Source organism: Dromiciops gliroides, chromosome 3, assembly GCF_019393635.1.
Source record: "Dromiciops gliroides isolate mDroGli1 chromosome 3, mDroGli1.pri, whole genome shotgun sequence".
Taxonomy (NCBI): Eukaryota; Metazoa; Chordata; class Mammalia; order Microbiotheria; family Microbiotheriidae; genus Dromiciops; species Dromiciops gliroides.
The window spans coordinates 604,887,020-604,906,472 of NC_057863.1; the positions used below are offsets into that span (position 1 = coordinate 604,887,020).

Consider the following 19,453-nt stretch of genomic DNA (forward strand, 5'->3'; position numbering starts at 1 on the left):
TGCTGCCCCCCCCGCCCCCCGGTGCCCCCCCGGCCTTTCCCTCACGCCCGCTGCCCTGTGCCCGGCGGGGGGGGCTCCAAGCGCCGCTGGGGCAACGGGCGGGTGAATCTGCACCCAGTGGTGCAGCTGATCGACATCATGAAGGACCTGACACGGCTGTCCCAGGACCTGCAGCACAGTGGGGTCCACCTGGACTGTGGGGGCCTGCGGCTGAGCCGGCCCCCAGCCCCACCCCCTGGAGATCTCCAATATAGTTTCTTCTCCTCACCCAGCCTGGCCAACAGCATCCGAAGTCCCGAGGAGCGGAACACCACCCATGGCAAGGCTGAGAGACCTGGGCGAGCCCTCTATGAGGCAGAGCCTGAGCAGAGGGGCAGCCCTGAGCCAGGCCAGGGCACGAGCCCCGGAGCCGCCACTGGCCTCCCCCAAGAACCGGAGCCCGACGCTCCCGACTACTCTGAGCTGGCAGACGCAGACATCCTCAGCGAGCTGGCCTCCCTCGCCTGCCCTGAGGCTCAGCTGCTGGAAGCCCAGGCCCTGGAGCCCCCATCCCCTGAGCCTGAGCCTCAGCTCCTGGACCAGCAGCCCCGCTTCCTGGACCCCCAGGTGCTGGAGCCTCTCGGGGAAGCACTGGAGTTGCCACCACTCCAACCGCTGGCTGACCCGCTGGGGCTACCAGGCCTAGCCCTGCAGGCCCTGGAGACATTGCCGGACGCCCTCGAGTCCCAGCTGCTTGACCCTCAGAGCCTGGACCCTCTGCCTAAGCTGCTCGAGGCCCCAAGCCACCACCTAGAGTCACAGCCACCGATGGCCAGCTGTCCCCTGCCCGAGCCCCTGAGGCTGGACCTGTGCCCTCCCCGAGGGCCGCTGGGGACGGAGGCCCACCCCAAGTACGCCCTGCGGCGGACTGAGAAGCCAAAGATTTTGTGCCGCCGCCGCAAGGCGGGCCGGGGCAGGAAGGCAGATGCCTGTCCTGAAGGGCGCCTGCTGCCCTTGCCCATGCCCGTGGGCCTGGCGGCTGCCTTGGCAGAACCTGTGCCACCCCCACCAGCTGTTGTCCCAGTCCCTACCCCAGAGCCGGATACTGGGGCCCCGCGACCCCTTGTGCCCTCCCGGAAGGGCAAGTGCCGGGGAGTGCGGCGGATGGTGGTGAAGATGGCCAAAATCCCCGTGTCCCTCGGGCGGCGGAATAAGACCACATACAAAGTGTCCTCCCTGAGTAGCAGCCTGAACGTGGAGGGCAAGGAGCTGGGTGTTCGGGTATCGGCCGAGCCCACCCCACTCCTGAAGATGAAGAACAATGGACGCAATGTGGTCGTGGTGTTCCCACCCGGCGAGATGCCCATCATTTTGAAGCGCAAGAGGGGCCGTCCCCCCAAGAACCTCCTGCTGGGCCCAGGGAAGCCCAAGGAGCCCACCCCTGAGGTAAAGAAGCGGCGACGGCGGAAGCAGAAACTGGCCTCGCCCCAGCCTTCCTATGCGGCAGATGCCAATGACAGCAAGGCGGACTACTCAGACGTGCTGGCCAAGCTGGCCTTCCTGAACCGGCAGAGCCAGTGTGCGGGCCGCTGCTCCCCACCCCGCTGCTGGACCCCCAGCGAGCCCGAATCGGTGCACCAGGCTCCCGACACCCAGAGCATCTCCCACTTTTTACACCGGGTGCAGGGCTTCCGCAGGCGGGGTGGAAAGACAGGGGGCTTTGGCGGGCGGGGTGGCGGCCATGCCGCCAAAGCTGCCCGTTGCTCCTTCAGTGACTTCTTCGAGGGCATTGGGAAGAAAAAGAAGGTGGTGGCAGCCCCGGGGGTAGGGGGTATGGGCCATGCCGAGCTAGGCCACCCCCGCAAGAGGGGCCGGGTGGAAGTGGATGCGGGAGGGAAGCCCAAAAGGAAAAGGCGAGCACGCAAGAATGGGACACTGTTCCCAGAACAGACCCCTGGGGGCCAGAACTTTGGGGACGGGGGTGCTGAATGGACTGGGGAGAAGGGCAACACCTGGGCTCCCCACCATGGACACCCTGGGAGCCAGGCTGGGCGAAACTGTAGCTACCAGGGGGCTGAGGCCCGGGCTTTCGCCTCATCCGGCCTGGAGAGTGGGGCCTCTGGCCGGGGTGGGTACTACGGGACGGGGACTCCGTCGGCCCAGGCGGAGCTCAGCCAGGAACGCCACAGCCTCTTCACTGGCTATTTCCGTTCTCTGCTGGACTCTGATGACTCCTCAGATCTGCTGGACTTTGCCCTTTCGGCTTCTCGGCCTGAGTCCCGCAAGGCATCGGGCACCTATACGGGGCCCCCCGCCAGCGCCCTGCCTGCTCAGGGCAGAGGCCTGGCTGCCTTCCCTAGCCGGGGGGCCAAGGCCAACCCTGCAGTTGGTGGGGGTGGGACCGGGACAGAACCATCCTTCCAGCCTGTCCTGCCTGCCCGCCAGGCTTTCCCTCCAGGGAGGGCAACGGGCTACGGGGTGACCCCGGCTGCATCAGACTGTCGGGCCACAGAGGCCTTTCCAAAGTTGGCGCCGCCCTCGGCTGTGGCCCGCTCACCCACCACCCACCCACCAGCGGGTACCTACCCCCAGTATAGCGGTTATGGGGCGGGCCAGGGTGTGTTCCCACCAGGGAAGCCCTTTTCGGGGCAAGACTGCGCCAACAGCAAGGACTGCAGCTTTGCCTATGGCAGTGGCAGCAGCCTGCCAGCCTCACCCAGCAGCGCCCACAGCGCTGGCTATGCCCAGCCCACGGCAGGTCCCTGCCTGCCCTTGGGCAAAGCCTCCTTCTTTAACACCTCCGAGGCAGCTCCATTCTCTGGCTCGGCCCCCACGCCACTCCGCTGTGACAGCCGTGCCAGCACCGTCTCACCTGGGGGGTACATGGTGCCCAAGAGTACCACCACCCCTGCCGCCTCCTCCTTCCAGCCCTCACCCGAGAATTGTCGGCAGTTCGCGGGAGGGTCGCAGTGGCCTTTCCGGCAGGGCTATGGAGGCCTGGATTGGACCTCAGAGGCCTTCAGCCAGCTCTATAATCCCGGCTTCGACTGTCACATCAACGAACCCAATGTGATCCTGGACATCTCCAACTATACCCCCCAGAAGGCCAAGCAGCAGACCGCCGTATCCGAGACCTTCTCCGAGTCATCCTCCGACAGCACCCAGTTCAACCAGCCTACGGGGGGCTACCGCCGGGCCAACAGCGAGGCCTCCTCCAGCGAGGGCCAGTCCAGCCTGTCAAGCCTGGAGAAGCTGATGATGGACTGGAACGAGGCATCGTCCGCCCCTGGCTACAACTGGAACCAGACCGTCCTTTTCCAGAGTAGCTCCAAGCCCGGAAGGGGTCGGCGGAAGAAGGTGGACCTGTTTGAGGCCTCCCACTTGGGATTCTCCTCTTCATCCTCTTCGTCCCCGGCCACAGCCTCCTCGGCCTACCCTTCCAAGAGGAGCACAGGGCCCCGGCAGCCCCGGGGCGCCCGGGGGGGTGGGGCCTGCTCGGGGAAGAAGGAGCGGGGTGGTGGGGCAAAGGCCAAGTTCATCCCCAAGCCGCAGCCAGTCAACCCCCTGTTCCAGGACAGCCCAGACCTGGGCTTGGACTACTACAGCGGGGACAGCAGCATGTCCCCTTTGCCCTCACAGTCTCGAGCCTTTGGGGTGGGAGAGAGGGATCAGTGTGACTACATTGGGCCCTACTCTATGAACCCATCCACCCCGTCGGACGGCACCTTCGGGCAGGGGTTCCACTGCGACTCGCCCAGCCTGGGCCCTCCCCCGGACTTGGATAGCAAACATTTCCCCGGCCTCGCCCACCCCCTGGGGACGCCGGGCCCACAGACAGTGTTTGATTCGGGCCTCCAGAAAGCCTATTCCCCTAACTGTTCGCCGACACTGGCCTTCAAAGAGGACCTGCGGCCAGCCAAGCTGCCCTCCTGTGAGCCGCTTAAGCACGGCCTCCAAGGCTCGGGCCTCGGCCATGCTCCCCACCTGAGCTGCCGGGACCTGCCCCTGGGCCAGACCCACTACGACTCACCCAGCTGCAAAGGTGCCAGCTACTGGTACCCACCAGGCTCGGCTGCGCGCAGCCCACCCTATGAGGGCAAGGCTGGGTCAGGACTGCTGGCTGACTTCCTGGGCAGGACGGAGGCCTCGTGCCTCAATGCCCCACACCTCACCAGCCCCCCCGCCACTCCCAAGGGGGACAAGGAACCGCTGGAGATGGTGCGGCCCCCTGGGCCCCCTCGAGGTGGCTATGGCTGCCCGCTCCTAAGTGACTTGACCCTGTCACCTGTGCCGAGGGACTCCATGCTGCAGTTGCAGGACACATACAGGTACCCCGGCTTTGTGCCGCAGGGCCACCCTGGCCTGGGGGGCGGCCCGAAGAGCAGCTTCCTGGGGCCTATGGGGGAGCCCCACCCCGAGGACACTTTCACCGTCACCTCCCTGTAGTGCCAACTGAAGTGCCAACTGGACAATGAGGTTTTCTAACAGGGTGAGTTGGGGGTGGGGTGGGGCAAAGGGGAGGGGAGAGGGCGGAAACTGGAAGAAGGGAGGGCATTTAGAGGAGGGGGGTCCTCTGAAGGCCTTCACCCCCACCCCCCAGGAGGAGCCCAGGCTCAGTTCACCTCTCCTTGTTGGGAGTTAAACAGCAGTGCCTTGAGTCTCTGCACAATGGGATGGGGATGAGGAGGTGAGGGGGCCCAGGGCCTTGCTGGAGGACAGGAGTTAGGCGACATCATTATCCCACTAAGACTGGGAGCCAGGCTGCCAGGGCTTGGGGTCCAGTCTAGGATTGTCCCCCACAGGGAGCCCCAGCCCCTGAAGAGTACCTCAGGGTCTTCACTTAGGTGATAAGGCCCCATCTGAAGTAAAGGTCATTCTGAGTGTGAGGCTAAGATAGTGTGACAGGGAGCTAAATGGGAGGGGGTTGGGGTGTCCCAGGGTCTTTTCTGTGACAGGGAGTGTTTCCCCTCAGATCTTTGGGCTCCATGAGGAAGATGAGCTAAGTATTAGATTTCATGCTAAATGCTGTAGCTAAAATGTAAAGCTAAATGCTCTACCTGAGAGAGGAGAGACATAGGATAAGTACTAGTGGTCAGGACTTAGTGGTAGGGGGACATAGGGGAAGATCTAGGGATGAGGAGCCAGTGCTAAGGACCTAGGCTAAGTGCTATAGATGGGCCGGGAGGAGGACTACGTGCCTAAAGGACAAGAACCCCAAATGCAGTAATCTCCTAGGCCTGCCCTGGAGGTGGCTGTCACCTTCTTTGTGTCCCTCCCACCCTCCAGACAACTGTCCCAGGCTGATGACATCATGGGCAGAGGTGGCCCAGCTTTGGAAGGCCCAGGCTGAAGAGAGCTGGGTGAGGCAGGTTTTCAGGCCATGAGTAGCCAGACCCCTCAGCCCAAGGTCACACAGCAGAGGCTGAACAGTGAGAGCCACGGCCCAGTGTCTCTCAGTGTTCCTGAAGGCTTTGCAAGTCCTCTATTTAACTGATAGCATAATCTGAAGTTTGCCCGGGGTGGGGTGAGGGGGAGGGTATCATGGTCTCCCTGTCTTTCCCCTGCCTTTTATTCTGGGTTTGCGGTTGCTTGGAGGGTTTTGGGGGGTTTTTTTAAAAGTAAAATTAGCCCAAAAGGGAACAAAAACCATTTTATAAAATAAAACACAAAATCCAGCTTGGACATAATGATACCATCCTAGAACCCTCAGAATAAAGTGGCTGGACCCAAGGTACTCCACACCATGACAAAAGACAGCCATTGACGACAAGTATGTTCTGTGTGTGTGTGTGTGTGTGTGTGTGTGTGTGTGTGAGAGACAGAGAGGGGAGATAGACAGGGAAAGAGAAAAGTGACAGAGACAGAGAATGAGAGAGACAGAATGAGAGACTGAGAGACAGAAACAGTTGGACAGGTGGACTGTCTAGTTGTACAAGGCCAGACAACAGGCATATCCAGCTGTTAGAAAGTGGTGGTCTCTGGGTGGCCAGCAGGACACACAGTGGCCCTTCAAGTGTCTTCCCATTGGGGCTTACAAAATTCAAACAGATCCCTCTCTGTGGATTCAGAGCAAAGATGACCCAGGAAATGTCAACCTGACCGTGCCCCCAACCCCTGCTCTATCTTTTGCTTAGTCCTCCTACCTAAGTTTGCTTTCCTGTTGGTTGGGTTTTGGTTTTTCCTCTCCAGAAGATCAAAGACAAGCATGGGACCAGTCTTGAGCCATCTTGACCTACCCCTGCTCAGTGAATCTTACACAGACTCTGATTCAGAGCATGGGAAGAGGGGGCCTGAGTGATTTGCCCTGCTATGCCTCAGTTATGTCCTCCCAGACTCCCCTCCCAAGCTCTGACTGCCCCACCCATTCTTCCCAGATTCCCAAATGCCTGTGAGGTGAAAAAAAAAAAATACCCTACCATTCCACTCACAGTCAACTCATGACCCATACCGGTGGAGGAGGGACCAGAGAACCCAGAATGATCATGTGACTTCATTTGCGAAGGGGGGTAGATGGGGGTGAGAAGGAGGCGGAGGGTGGACAGTTGCAGATTTACTAAGCTTTAGTTCACTGAGCTCCAAGTGACTGGCAGTGGGCCCTTGGTACCAGAGGCCAGGAACAGGCTGGGGAGGTATTCCTTTAGGGTGAAAAAAAGAGCCAACTTTTCACCCTTCTTTTGAGAGGGAAAGGACTCCTAGGTAATACAAAGGCATCAGATTATCCAAAAGTCCCGTCTCTTCGGTCCTTGCCCTTCCAATGGAATATGGGGGTGTCTGACCTCACAGCGTGTCAAACCAAATAAGGAAGTTGCCCAGAGAAGAGCCTGGCTCAGGGGCACCTGGGAAAGCATCCAGCTTCCCCATCCTGCTCCGTGTTCATCCTCTCCCTGCTCCCCACCCCATACTGGAAATAGGCAGCACTTATTGCTCAGCAACCCGGCAGCCTCCCCATGTCTGTATGGGTCTGGGAAATGGGGATAATTTAGTGTCCCAGGAGCTGAGAGGGTGGGGAGAACTTCCAGATGCAAGAAGAGAGTGAGGATTAATTGAGGAAGTGAGAGTGCCAACAAAGGACTTGGGCACAGTGGGCGATGATGTCAGCAAAGAGCTCGGCTGCCGTGGACCGGCTGTCAGGAAGCTGGGGTCTCTTCTGGGCTCTGTCATCTGGTGACCTTTAGCGGGTCTCTGGGTCTCACTTTCCTTCCCTGTAAAGTGAAGCCATTAGGATTAGATGAGTCTGAGGTCCCTTCCAGTCCTAACGTTTTATGTTTAGAGCCTCCTTTCAGCTCTGACGTTCTATGTTCTAAGGTCCTTTCCAGTTCTAACATTCTCAGCGCTGACCTAGTTTTTAAGGTCCATGTCATTTGTAACATTCCACATTCAACAGTCTCTTCCAGCTCCAACATTCCATGCTCTGAGGTCCCTTCCAGACAGAGCATTCTGTCTTCTAAGAGATATTTATTTTTTGTTCTAAGGCCCCTCCCAGCTCTGACATTCTGGGTTCTAAAGTTCCTCCCAGCTCTGACATTCTGGGTTCTAAGGCCCTCCTAGCTCTGACCTTCTGAGTTCTAAGGTTCCTCCCAGCTCTAATATTGTATCTTCTAAGGTCTCTTCCAGCTTTGACCTATGTTCCCAGGGCCCTTTCAGTTTTACCATCTAATGGGTCTAAGTTGAAAGAGCTAGTTGCTTCAGAAAAAGAAAACTTGGGAATTTTGAGTTGGCTGTAATCTCTGAGAGCTCTGGCAGCTGGGCTGAGGGCCAGGGCTCAGTGAAAGGATGGAAAAGGGGCTTTCAGACCTTCCCTGGCCCCCTGCCTGAAAGCAGGGGCCAGAGACACCTTCTTTGCCTGAGATGGCTCCCGGGCTGAGGCCTTGAGATTGAGACAGGGTTTTAGAAGTGGAACAATGGGGAAGGGCCAGCACTGAAAGACATAGTCAAAGAGAAGGGAAAAAACCCTCCCTCCAGGTCACCCCCACCCCCAGCTCATCCCCAAAGGCAGCTCCTAAGCATTCTGGCCTTTAGGAGGGGGTCTCTCCCAGTGCTGTGCCTCTGATGCAGAGTATCCCATCCAGATGCTTCTGCCTCACTGACCTTGTCTGACCACCATCTCTACGGCTGGCAGTTTAAACCCAGCCCTCCTGATTCCTTCCTTGTGGACACTCGGGCACCTCCTTGTATGCTCCTGGCTCTCCCCTCCTCACCCCTCCCATTCACAGCCCCTCACTCATGATCTCCTGGCTTCTCATAGCCCCTGACATAGCTCGGTCCTTCTTACCTTTCAGCCTCTTACAGCCCTGCCTCATTGGGTGGGACACTGCATTCCAGGGTCACATTTGTGAAATGTGGCATCCCAATTTCACATGACATGGAACTGACCGTTTGTGCGACCAGAACCAAAGGGTGATCCAGTCACCGATGATCTGGGGTCATCTGAGAGGAACATCTCCAGTGAAAGCCTTTGGGATCTGTGCTGGGCTCTATGTGTGCTCCTTAACCCTTTAACCAATCGGGTGGGTTATAAAGGCACAGGAGACCCGTTTATTCAATTGGAAGGAGGCACTTAACTGGGCAGGATAGATAATGTACTGAATGAAAGAGTCAGAGCCCCAGAAGTCCTTGACCCTGGGCCAGTTTCATGAAATTAGATAGGAATAAATGTAAAGAATCACACCAGAATTTAAACTGTCAACTTCCTAAGGACAAGATGGGGAAGGTATATTTAGGTAGCAGTGTGTATGAAAAAGATCTGGGGGTTTCAGTGAACCACAGACCCCATATGAATCAACAGCAGTGGTATGGAAAGCAAAAAAAGTTCATGGGATCCTGGGCTTCATTACAAGAGCCATAATTTCCAGGAACAAATAAGCTGTCCTACTGTGTTCTGCCCTAGTCTGACCAAATCTAACAATGACAACAATAGTAATGGCTTGTGTTTAGATAGTACCTGCTATTTGCCAGGCATTGTGCTAAGCACTTTACAAATATCTCTGATCCTCACAACAACCTGATAGGTAGGAGCTATTGTTATCCCTTTTTTACAGTTGGTAGCAGTTAAAGTGACTTGCTCAGAGTCACACAGCTAGGTAGTGTCTCGGGCTGGATTTGAACCAAAGGCATTTCAACTGAAAAAGAGAAGACTCCCATTAATAGCAGTCTTTAAGTATTTGAAGAATGAAGTAGAGAGATTTTCCTGGCTTTGTTTGGACCCAAAGGGCAGATGTTGGAGAAATCAGTGGATTTGTGTATTTATTCAGTACATATTTTTACACATTTATGTTCTTTTTTTTTTTTTTTTGAGGCATTGAGAGTTAAGTGACTTGCCCAGGGTCACATAGTGAGTAAGTATCTGAGGCAAGATTTTAACTCAGGTCTTCCTGACTCCAGGGCCAGTGTTCTATCCACTGCACCACCTAGCTGCCCTCATACACACTTATATTCTTGAAGGCCTGGATTATTTCCCTCCCAGAAAATTGCTTAGCACATGTTGGGAGCTTCATAAATACCTGTCAATTGATATATTGATGTGTACATGCTGTCCCCTTCCCCCCCCCCACCAATAGAATATATACTTATAGGTAGGGATTCTTTCATCTGGAGCTTTGTACCCCCCACCTCCTGCCACCATGCCTGTCAAATTGTTGGTGCTTAATAATGGTCGACTGGTGTGAGTTGAAAAGGGTCAAGTTTGGGTCAAAGTAGGAGAAGCTTCCTGAGTGTCCTAGCTTTGCAGAAGTAGAGTAGGCTCCCTTAGGAAGGAGCGGGCTCCCTCTCCCTAGAGATCTTCCAGGGAAGACCTGTGTGATCATTAGTTGGCTGTGTTGTCCACAGAGTTCTTCTGCAGGTTGGTCTAGGGGGCCTCGGGAGGAGGTTCTTTCTAGTTCTGAAATTCTGCAATGCTGGGAGTCAGGGCAGAGACAGGAGACACAGCCCAGGCCTGTACTGTTCCGGGAAGATCCAGCCTCCCAGTGACCTAAATAGTCAGTCAACACTGGGAATACAAAGAAAGGCAGAAACCTGATGCCTGCCCTCAAGAAACTCCCAGTCTAATGGGGGAGGCAGTGTGCAGGATAAATGGGAGATAATGGGTGGGTGGGTGGGTAACAGGAAGGGTTTCTTAAAGAACATCGATGGGGCTTTAGTCAAAATTTAAAGGAATTCTGGGAAGCTTGGGAGGTGAAGATGAGGAGAGAGAATTCTAGAAGGGAGGGGCAGCTATCGCAAATGCCCAGTCATGAGATGGTTGGATAGAAACACGGCCTGGGGCTCTGGGTCACAGAGCATGTGGGGGACAATGTCAGTGCTGGGGTTTTTTGGTTTTTTTTTTAGTGAGGCAATTGGGGTTAAGTGACTTGCCCAGGGTCACATAGCTAGTAAGTGTTAAGTGTCTGAGGCTGGATTTGAATTCAGGTACTCCTGACTCCAGGGCCGGTGCTCTATCCACTGAGCCACCTAGCTGCCCATCAGTGCTGCTTCTACTAGAAGACTGGGAAGGCAGAAGGGGGTGAGGTTCTGGAGGACTGCATAAGCCAGAGTATTTTCTATGTGATTCTGGAACTGACAGGGAAGTCACTGGAGTTGATTGGAGAGTGGGGCAACGTGGTCAGAGCTGTCCTTTAGGAAGATCACTTTGATTGCTGAGAGCCTTGAGCCAGGGAGACCAACTTGCAGGCCATTACAGTGATTCAGGTGGGAGGTGAGGAGGGTCTGGATTGGGTGATGGCGGTGTCAAAAGACAGAAGGGGACCTATAGGAGAGATGCTACACTTCCTAGCTGTGTGACCCTGAGCAAGTCATTTTACTCTGCCTCAGTTTCCTCATCAGTAAAATGAGCTGGAGAGGGAACTGGCAAACCACTCCAGTATTTCTGCCAAGAAAACCCCAAATGGGGTCAGACACGACTGAACAACAGCAACAAAAACAAAGGTGGTAAATGCCAGGACTTAGTAGCTGATTGGATGGATGAGGGGGAGGTGAGTGAGGGTAATTGGTGGGGGTTTGAGTAGGGGTTCTTAGGAATTCCTCTTTGAAGAATTACACCCTCTTGCACACAAATCCAATTAGAATAAAATAATAGTTTATTTAGGTGCTAGGGAAAGGAAACCAAGAGAGAAGTCCTTGGACTTCTTATCATGGGGAAAAGGCATGGCACAGAGGCGTGGCTCTGAGATACCAATCTCCTCGAGCCAGAGACAGGCAGATACTTTTATAGAGGCCCAATGGTGGTCCAGTGAGGTGGTTGTCTGACTGTGGAAAGTTCCCTTATTGGGGGAGGACTGAATAGTCCTCTGGTGGTGGCTGGGGAAGTTGGGCGAGGGGTGGCTACAGATCTCTCCAGCCATCTCTTTCCTCCTCATGCCACAAAGCTATCAGCCATACCTAATCTTTTCTCCCCAGGGGTGAGGGAGACTAGAATGAAGGGTGGTGGTCCTGGAGCTAGCTCAGTCCTAATCCTGTGCCGCTTATCTCTTTAGGTGTGTCTGTCCTTTGGTTTAGTTTCTCAAGAAGAAGGTTCTTTTGATTTACCCCACAAAACTTCTGGGGTACCCAGGCCCATTCAAATGAGGTACCCAGGCCCATAACAGTAAGGAAATCAAAGATGACACTAGGTTGTAAGCCCTTGGGTAGCCCGTAGTCTGATGGGGGAGACATAATACCCCTACCCCATGCTAGGAGTCCCTGTCCTCAGGGAGCCCCATGTCTGATAGGGGAGGCATAGCAGTGTGCTGCCCTTCCACTCCCATGCTAAGGGCTCCTGCTCTGGTTGGGGTGGGGAAGGGGTGCCCACAGGGAACCTTGTGCCCAAATTGGGTAGGAGGAACAGGTGGCAGGATTCAGTCCTGCAGTCACTAAAACTTAAGAAAAAGAATGCTTATCTGAAATCAGGGAGTCCACTCCCTGCTCCCCACACTCCCCCTCATTCAGTTGGCCTTGGGAATGCAATGGATTTGGAATTGTATTCTTTTTCACCCCTCCACCAGATTAACTTGTCCCAATTTACCTAATTCAGGCTGAGATTAAAACCAGCTAGGTTCTTCGATGCCAGGCTTGGCACAGGAGGAATGGAGAGTCAGCAAGGATGTAGGAGGCCTCTCCTTTTCCCAGTTCAATCCTAGGTGGAGGGATTTAGAGAGACCAGGAGAGAGGACAGGGTCTTTGCCCACCAGGAGCTGATGTTCTAGTTGGGAGGATGAAGCTTAACGCATCTGAAACTGAACAGTCCAATACCATATACAAGGGCTAAGCTGTATGGGGACCCCTGAGACCTAGAGGAGGCTGAAAACTGGGTGGTGAGGTGAAGAGGCCACTGAATGGAGTCACGGGACATGGGGTAGGATCCCTAGCTTGCTACTCACTTTGCTGCAGGTCACTCCTTCTGTGCTTCAGTCTCTTTATCAATGAGGGAATTGTACCAGATGATTCCCATGGTTCTCACTGGCTCTAAGGGTATGGTTGTGGGGGGGGGGGGAGGTCCCTAGAGGAGACATGTTTGGAGCTGGGCCTTGAAGGATGGCTAAGGTATGGTGGCAGGAATGAGCCCATTGTGTGTGGTGAGCACTGAAGGAGACCATTTTTTGTTTTTTAAGTGAGGCAATTGGGGTTAAGTGACTTGCCCAGGGTCACACAGCTAGTAAGTGTTAAGTGTCTGAGGCCAGATTTGAACTCAGGTATTCCTGACTCCAGGGCTGGTGCTCTATCCACTGTGCCACCTAGCTGCCCCAGAGACCATTCTTACTGGAGCGTAGGTTGGGTGCTGAGGATTAAGGGCCAGGCTGTGTGTGGCCAGGCTCAAAAGTCGAGTCAACAAGCATTTATTAATCTGCTACTCTGTACCCAGCACTGAACTAAGCAATAGAGATACAAAGAAAGGCAAAAAACAGCCCCTGTCTGATGGGGGAGACATGATAAATTGGAGCTAGTCTAAGAGGGAAGGCACTCAAATGACAGGGAAAGTCTTCTTGCAGGAGCTAGGACTTTAGCTGAAGAGTTTGGGTTTGATCTTTGAGGCAGTGGGGAGCCTTGCAGATTCTAGAGCAGGAGGAGAGGTGGAGCATGAGGAAGATGGTGTGGATAATCCACAGAGCCTTACTTGATCCTATTAGAGAAACTCGCCTTTTCTGCTCTCTCATTGCTGAGAAAACAATTATCATCATAAATTTATATGATGCTTTGCAGTTGCAGAGCATTTGACTTACATTATCTCATGTCCTACAGATAGACATAAGTCTGACCAGGCTCTACTAGGCTCAAGAACTTTCGATGGCTCCCTGTTGTTTTTAGGCTAAAACCCAAACTCTTTGGTTTGGCATTTAATTAAAGGGCTTATCAATCTTAGCAAGGCCTATCTTTCCAGGTTAATGCTCCCTAGCTGGATGGCCCAGTGGATAGAACACTGGGCCTAGATCCAGGAAGACCTGAGTCATTTACTCATTTGCCTCAGACATTTACTATATGTGTGACCCCTGCTAAGTCACTATACTTCTGTCTGCCTCGATTTCCTCAACTGTAAAATGGTCATTGTGAGGGGCAGCTAGGTGGCATAGTGGATAAAGCACTGGCCCTGGATTCAGGAGGACCTGAGCTCAAGGCCAGCCTCAGACACTTCACACTTACTAGCTGTGTGACCCTGGGCAAGTCACTTAACCCTCATTGCCCTGCCCCCCCCAAAAAAATGGTCATTGTGAGGTTCAGATAATAGGTGTAAAGCAGTTAGCACAGTGCCTGACACATAGTAGGAATTTAATAAATTCTGACTCCTTTGTAACTATTAAGTTGTTTTTCAGTCATGTGCAACTCTCTGTGACCCCATTTAGGGTTTTCTTGGCAAAGATACTGGAGTAGTTTGCCATTTCCTTCTCTAGCTCATTTGACAGATGAGGAAACTGAGGCAGACGGGGTTAAGTGACTTGTCCAGGGTCACACAGCTCATAAGTGTCTGAGACTAGATTTGAACTCAAGTCCTCTTGACTCCAGACCCAGCCACCATGTACTCAATATTCCATTTCCTGCCTTGGTGTCTTTGTGGGCCGTCCTCCATGCCTAGAATGTTCTCCCTCCTCACTCTTGGTTCCCATCAAGGTTCAGCTCTAGTGCTACCTCCTTCAAGGAGGTCTTTCAGTGCCGGTCTCAAATGACTTTGTATTTATTTTGAGTATATCTTATGTATATTTGTCTATGTCACCAGTAGAGTGTAAACTCCTTGAGGACAGGACTGGCTGATTTTTGCCTTTTGTGCCCCCATCACCTAGCATGGTGCCTGGCACAGTAATAGCCTTTATAGGCTGCTTTATTTCATTTAATCCTCACAACAACCCTGAAAGATAAATGATCCCCTTTTTACCTCTGAAGCAACGGAGGCAGAAAGAAGCAAGTGACTTTTCCAGGATCACCCAGCTAGTCAGTATCTGAGGTAGGGTTTCAACTCGGGTCTTCCTGACTCCATGACCCGTGTTCTATCCACTTCACCTCTGAGCTCCCTCTATAAAATAAATGCCTGTGGAATCCAACAGGTAGGGCCAGGAATATTTTATGCCCACTTTATGAATGAGTAAACTGAGGCTCCGGTTCACAAAGCCACTCAGTGGCAGAGACAGGCCTTAAAGTCAGGATTTGGAGGAGGAACCGGTAATAGAAGACTTTGGTATCTCTTGTTCTGACAACCAGTCAGGGACCTTCAGTCAGAGAAGCTCCCTTTGCCCCTATGGTAGCAGTTAGTGTTTCAGTCCCATTAGGTGGAGGTGAGGCTCTTGGAGGGGGTTGGGAGTGGGGGGGAAGGTGGTTAGTGAAAGAATAAATACAGGGTCTCTGCTCAAAAAGGGGCAATGTAGCATGGTGGAGAGAGCCCAGAGCTAGGAACTGGGAGACCTAGGCTCAACCACACACTTGCTGTGTAGCCACAGGCAAAGCACTTCCCTACCTCTACCCACCCTGGGCCTCAGTTTTCTCATTGGTGGAATGAGGAAGTTGAACAGGGATGATTTCTAAGGTCCTTCACAGCTCTGACATTCTGTGTTCTAAGGGGCCTCCTGGCTCTGACACCTGATGTTCTAAGGACCCTCCCAGCTCTGACATTCTGTGTTCTAAGGGCCCTTCCAGCTCTGACATTCTCTGTTCTAAGGGCCCTCCCAGCTCTGACATTCTCTGTTCTAAGGTCTCTTCTAGCTCTCAGATTCTCTGTTCTAAGGTCCCTTCTCACCCTAAAATTCTCTGTTCTGAGGCCTCTTCCAGTTTTCCCATTCTGTGTTCTTCCCAGCTCTGTCTGACATTCCATATTAAAATGAATTGAAACTGGATGGTTTCTAAGTTCCTTCTCAGCTTCTACATTTGTGTATTCTCAGGGACCTCCTAGCCATAACATAACTGTGTTCTAAGCTCTCCTAGCACTCCAGGAGTTGATATTCTAAGGCCTCTTCCAGCTCTTAGAACATTCTGTTCTAAGGTCTCTCCTAGCTCTAATAACTGTGCTCATTCATTTATGATCTAGTTGGAGAAACGGGGCTGACAAATAGAGTTGACCTCCTCCCGGAAGCTTTCTTTGGTTGATGTGTTCTTCTCCAATTACTCCCCTCCTCCCTCGGTTGCTTCAGCAATTATTTTGCTGTGCGGATGTGTCCCTTTTTCAGCCTTTAGCTCCATGTATGTCCTGCCTTCCCTAACCAGGGAGTCCCTGAGGGCAGAGACTCTCTCTCGTCTTCCTTTGTGCATCCTCTGCCTGGTGCAAAGTGGGAACTTAAAAAAAAATGCTCTTAATACCAGATGTTGACTTGACTTGGAAAATTCCCCTTGATATTTGGGGGAGGGGAAACCTCTCCATTTCAGTCCAGAAGCTGGAGTATAACAAGGATTCAGTTTGGTGGCTGAGTCTCCACACAGCCGGCGAGAGAAGCCATTTCAGGGGTATTGTCACCGGATTTCTTCTGGTGTGGTTACTGCAGGCAGAGCTACCATTGATCGAGAACTGGGAAGAGCCTCAGAGGTCATTTATTCCTGCCTTCCACCTCCACCCCTTTATTGCTGTCTGGAGTAGCCTTACCTCCTGTTGAGAGAAAGAAGACATTTTTTTGTCTCCTAGAATCCGAGAGCTGAAAGGGGCTTTAGAGCACAGTACATTAGATCAGAGAACGTTAGAAAGACCTCAGAATGTAGGGTGTCCAAGCTTGGGAGGGGCCTTAGAACATAGAATGTCAGATCTGGGAAGGCCTCTGTTGCTTCAGAGGTAAAATGGGCATCACTTATCTTTCAGGGTTGTTGTGAGGATTAAACACAGAATGTCAGAGCTGAGAGGGAGCTAAGAACCCAGAACATCAGAACAGAGAGAGACCATAGAACATGACTATGAGAGCCAGGAAAGACCTTTGAATGTCAGATCTAGGAAGGTCCTTAGAACACAGAATGTCAGAGCTGGGAGGGCCCTTAGAATACAGAAAGTCAGAGCTAGGGGAGCCCTTAGAACACAGGATGTCAGAGCTGGTGGGGGGCCCTTAGAACAAAGGATGTCAGAGCTGGGGGGGGGGGACTTAGAACACAGGATGTCAGAACTGGGAGGAGCCTGAGAACAGAGAATGTCAGAGCTGGGAAGGGACCTTAGAACACAGGATGATAGAACTGGGAGGGGTCTTAAAATATCGAAGATCATGCCCACCTCCTGTCAAAGGTCATAAACTCTGTGTGCAGCCTGAGACTTTTGGGGTGCCTCATGGCTAGTGCGGGAATTCATTTTGTGTGACTATATGTTTGTAACGGGTTTTGTTTCTCTTGCTTTCTCACGGAAGTGGGGGGAAAGGAGAAAAGGTAGATCTTCATGAAAACAAAATTTAATTTTGAAAAAGATTGGGGCAGCTAGGTGGTGCAGTGGGTGGAGCACGGGCCCTGGAGTCAGGAGGACCTGAGTTCAGATGCGGCCTCTAGCTGTGTAACCCTGGGCAAGTCACTTAACCCCAATTGCCTCACAGAAAGAAAGGAAGGAAGGAAGGAAGGAAGGAAGGAAGGAAGGAAGGAAGGAAGGAAGGAAGGAAGCAAGAAAGAAAGAAAGAAAGAAAGATAGAAAGAAAGAAAGAAAGAAAGAAAGAAAGAAAGAAAGAAAGAAAGAAAGAAAGAAAGAAAGAAAGAACGAAAGAAAGAAAGAAAGAAAGAAAGAAAGAAAGAAAGAAAGAAAGAAAGAAAGAAAGAAAGAAAGAAAGAAAGAAAAGATGTTGGGTTGTGAGAGCTGGAAGGGGCCTTATAAAATAGACTCTTAGAGCTCTAAGAACAGAATGTTAGACCTGGGAGTTTCCTTAGAACCCACAAGCCTGGGAACTAAGAAGGGACTTAGAACCCATCTGGTCCAATGTCTTCATTTTACATAGTAAGTAAATGAGCTCCAGAAAGAATCATAGACTGGGGGCAGTTAGGTGGCGTAGTGGATAGAGCACCGGTCCTGGAGTCAGGAGGACCTGAGTTCAAATCCAATCTCAGACACTTGACACTTACTAGCTGTGTGACCCTGGGCAAGTCACTTAACCCCAATTGCCTCACCAAAAAAAAAAAAAAAAAAGGTAAAAAGAATCATAGACTGATGGGGTCATGGATCTAACATGGTAAGAGACCTGGAGTGTAGGGAGGGACAGAAGGAGAAGAGAATAAGCATTTATAAAGCACCTAATGTGTACTGGGCACTGTACTAGATAAGCACTTTTTATAAGGATCATCTCATTTGATCTTCACAACAACCCAAGGATGTCAGCACTATTATGTCCCCCATTATATGGCTGGGCAAACTGAGGCAGACAGTGGTAGAGTGACTTACCCAGGGTCACCTAGCTAGTATCTGAGGCTGGATTTTAATTCAGGTCTTCCTGACTCTAGGCTCAGTACTGTCTTCACCGTGCCACCTGTGGATAGTCTCAGAGGCCAGCTAGGCCCTCCCCTCCCCAATTTTTAAAACGAGGAAACTGAGGCTGAGAAAGGTGGAAATAACTTGTCACTGGTGCATTGGCCTATACCCAGCTGACTCGACTATTGAATTGCCTGAGATCCTACAGGTGGTTAATGGCCCCAGGGCTCCTAACTGCCAGTGTGATGCCCCTTCCACTGTACTACAGTGCCAGATGATGTTCTAAAATGGTTTGATCAATAGTTTTGCTCTAGATACTGTGGACAATATCTTGTTGTACAGTCATTGCAGTCATATCCGACTCTTTGTGACCCCATCTGAGGTTTTCTTGGCCAAGATACTGGAGGGGTTTGCCACTTCTTTCTCCAGTTCATTTTATAGATGAGGAAACTGAGGCCAACAGGGTGAAGTGACTTGTCCAGGGTCACACAGCTAGTCAGTGTCTGGGACCAGATTTGAACTCAAGGAGTCTTCCTCACTCTAGGCCCCAGGCAATCTCTTAGAGTCCAGTTTATTAACCTAAAACAGCCATCACTGTCACCAGAAGTACTTCCTGAACTCTAAACAGGTGACTTGTACATCACCTGGTAAGGTGGCAGAGTGGGAAGAGCACCAGACTTGAAGTCAGAAGCCTTAAGATCAAATTCCAGCTCCTCCTCATACTACCTGTGTGCCCTAGGCAAGTCACTGACCATCTCTGATACTCAGTGTTACTTCATCTGTCATAGGGTTACTGGTACCTGTAGGTGCTTGTACTTACCACCACCACCACCACCACCACCACCACCACCATGGTCGGTGTGCAGTGAAGGCTTGGTAAACCTTAAAGTTAACGAGTCAACAAGCATTGATTAAGCACTTACTGTGTGCTGGGCACGGTGCTAGGTGCTGCGAATACAAATTCAAGCAAAAAGAAAGGCCCTGCCCTCAAGAAGTTTACATTTTAGTGTGAGATGATAACACATAAAACATAAGAGTAAAAATCCCAAATGAGGTCATTAAGAATCAGACCTGGGGGGGCAGCTAGGTGGCGAAGTGGATAAAGCACCGGCCCTGGAGTCAGGAGTACCTGAGTTCAAATCCAGCCTCAGACACTTAACACTTACTAGCTGTGTGACCCTGGGCAAGTCACTTAACCCCAATTGCCCTGTCAAAAAAAAAAGAAAGAAAGAAAAGAAAAAAATAGAACAGGAGTAACTAACCAATCAGAAGAAGGGGCCCAAGGGGTCAAGGGATCTTTCAGGGTGAGAAGGCTGCTAGGGAGTAGTGGAGAAAGAAGGCCAGAGAGGCAGGAGTAGAGCCAGGAGAGAAGGGAGTGCGAGAGCATGGTCAAAGCACCATCGCTATGTATATGGGCTCTCTCCTGGCTTTGGGTTGAGTGACTGAGAGCTGGCATTGAGGATCCCTGTACCCTGCAGATGACAAGATCCATGAGCCGCAAATGACACATGAAGAGCCTGCTGTGTGCAAGGCATTGTGGGTGCAAGTGGCAAAGAGATGCTCCCTGACCCTGGGGAGCTTCTAGTTCAGTTGGGAGACACAGAGAAAGAGAGAAGTCTTGAGGACAGGAATGGTTTTCATCTTTGTCTTTGTACCCCCTCAATACCT

The 19,453-nt window shown here is 52.3% G+C and overlaps 1 protein-coding gene across 1 annotated transcript in view; it reads left to right on the plus strand.

Moving 5' to 3' along the window:
- AHDC1 (AT-hook DNA binding motif containing 1) overlaps positions 1–19,453 on the plus strand; it is a 90,311-nt gene that overhangs the window by 62,905 nt on the left and 7,953 nt on the right. The window contains 1 exon segment of the mRNA XM_043993357.1: positions 1–4,468. Coding sequence (XP_043849292.1) covers positions 1–4,425 — 4,425 coding nt within the window. The 3' untranslated portion in view covers positions 4,426–4,468.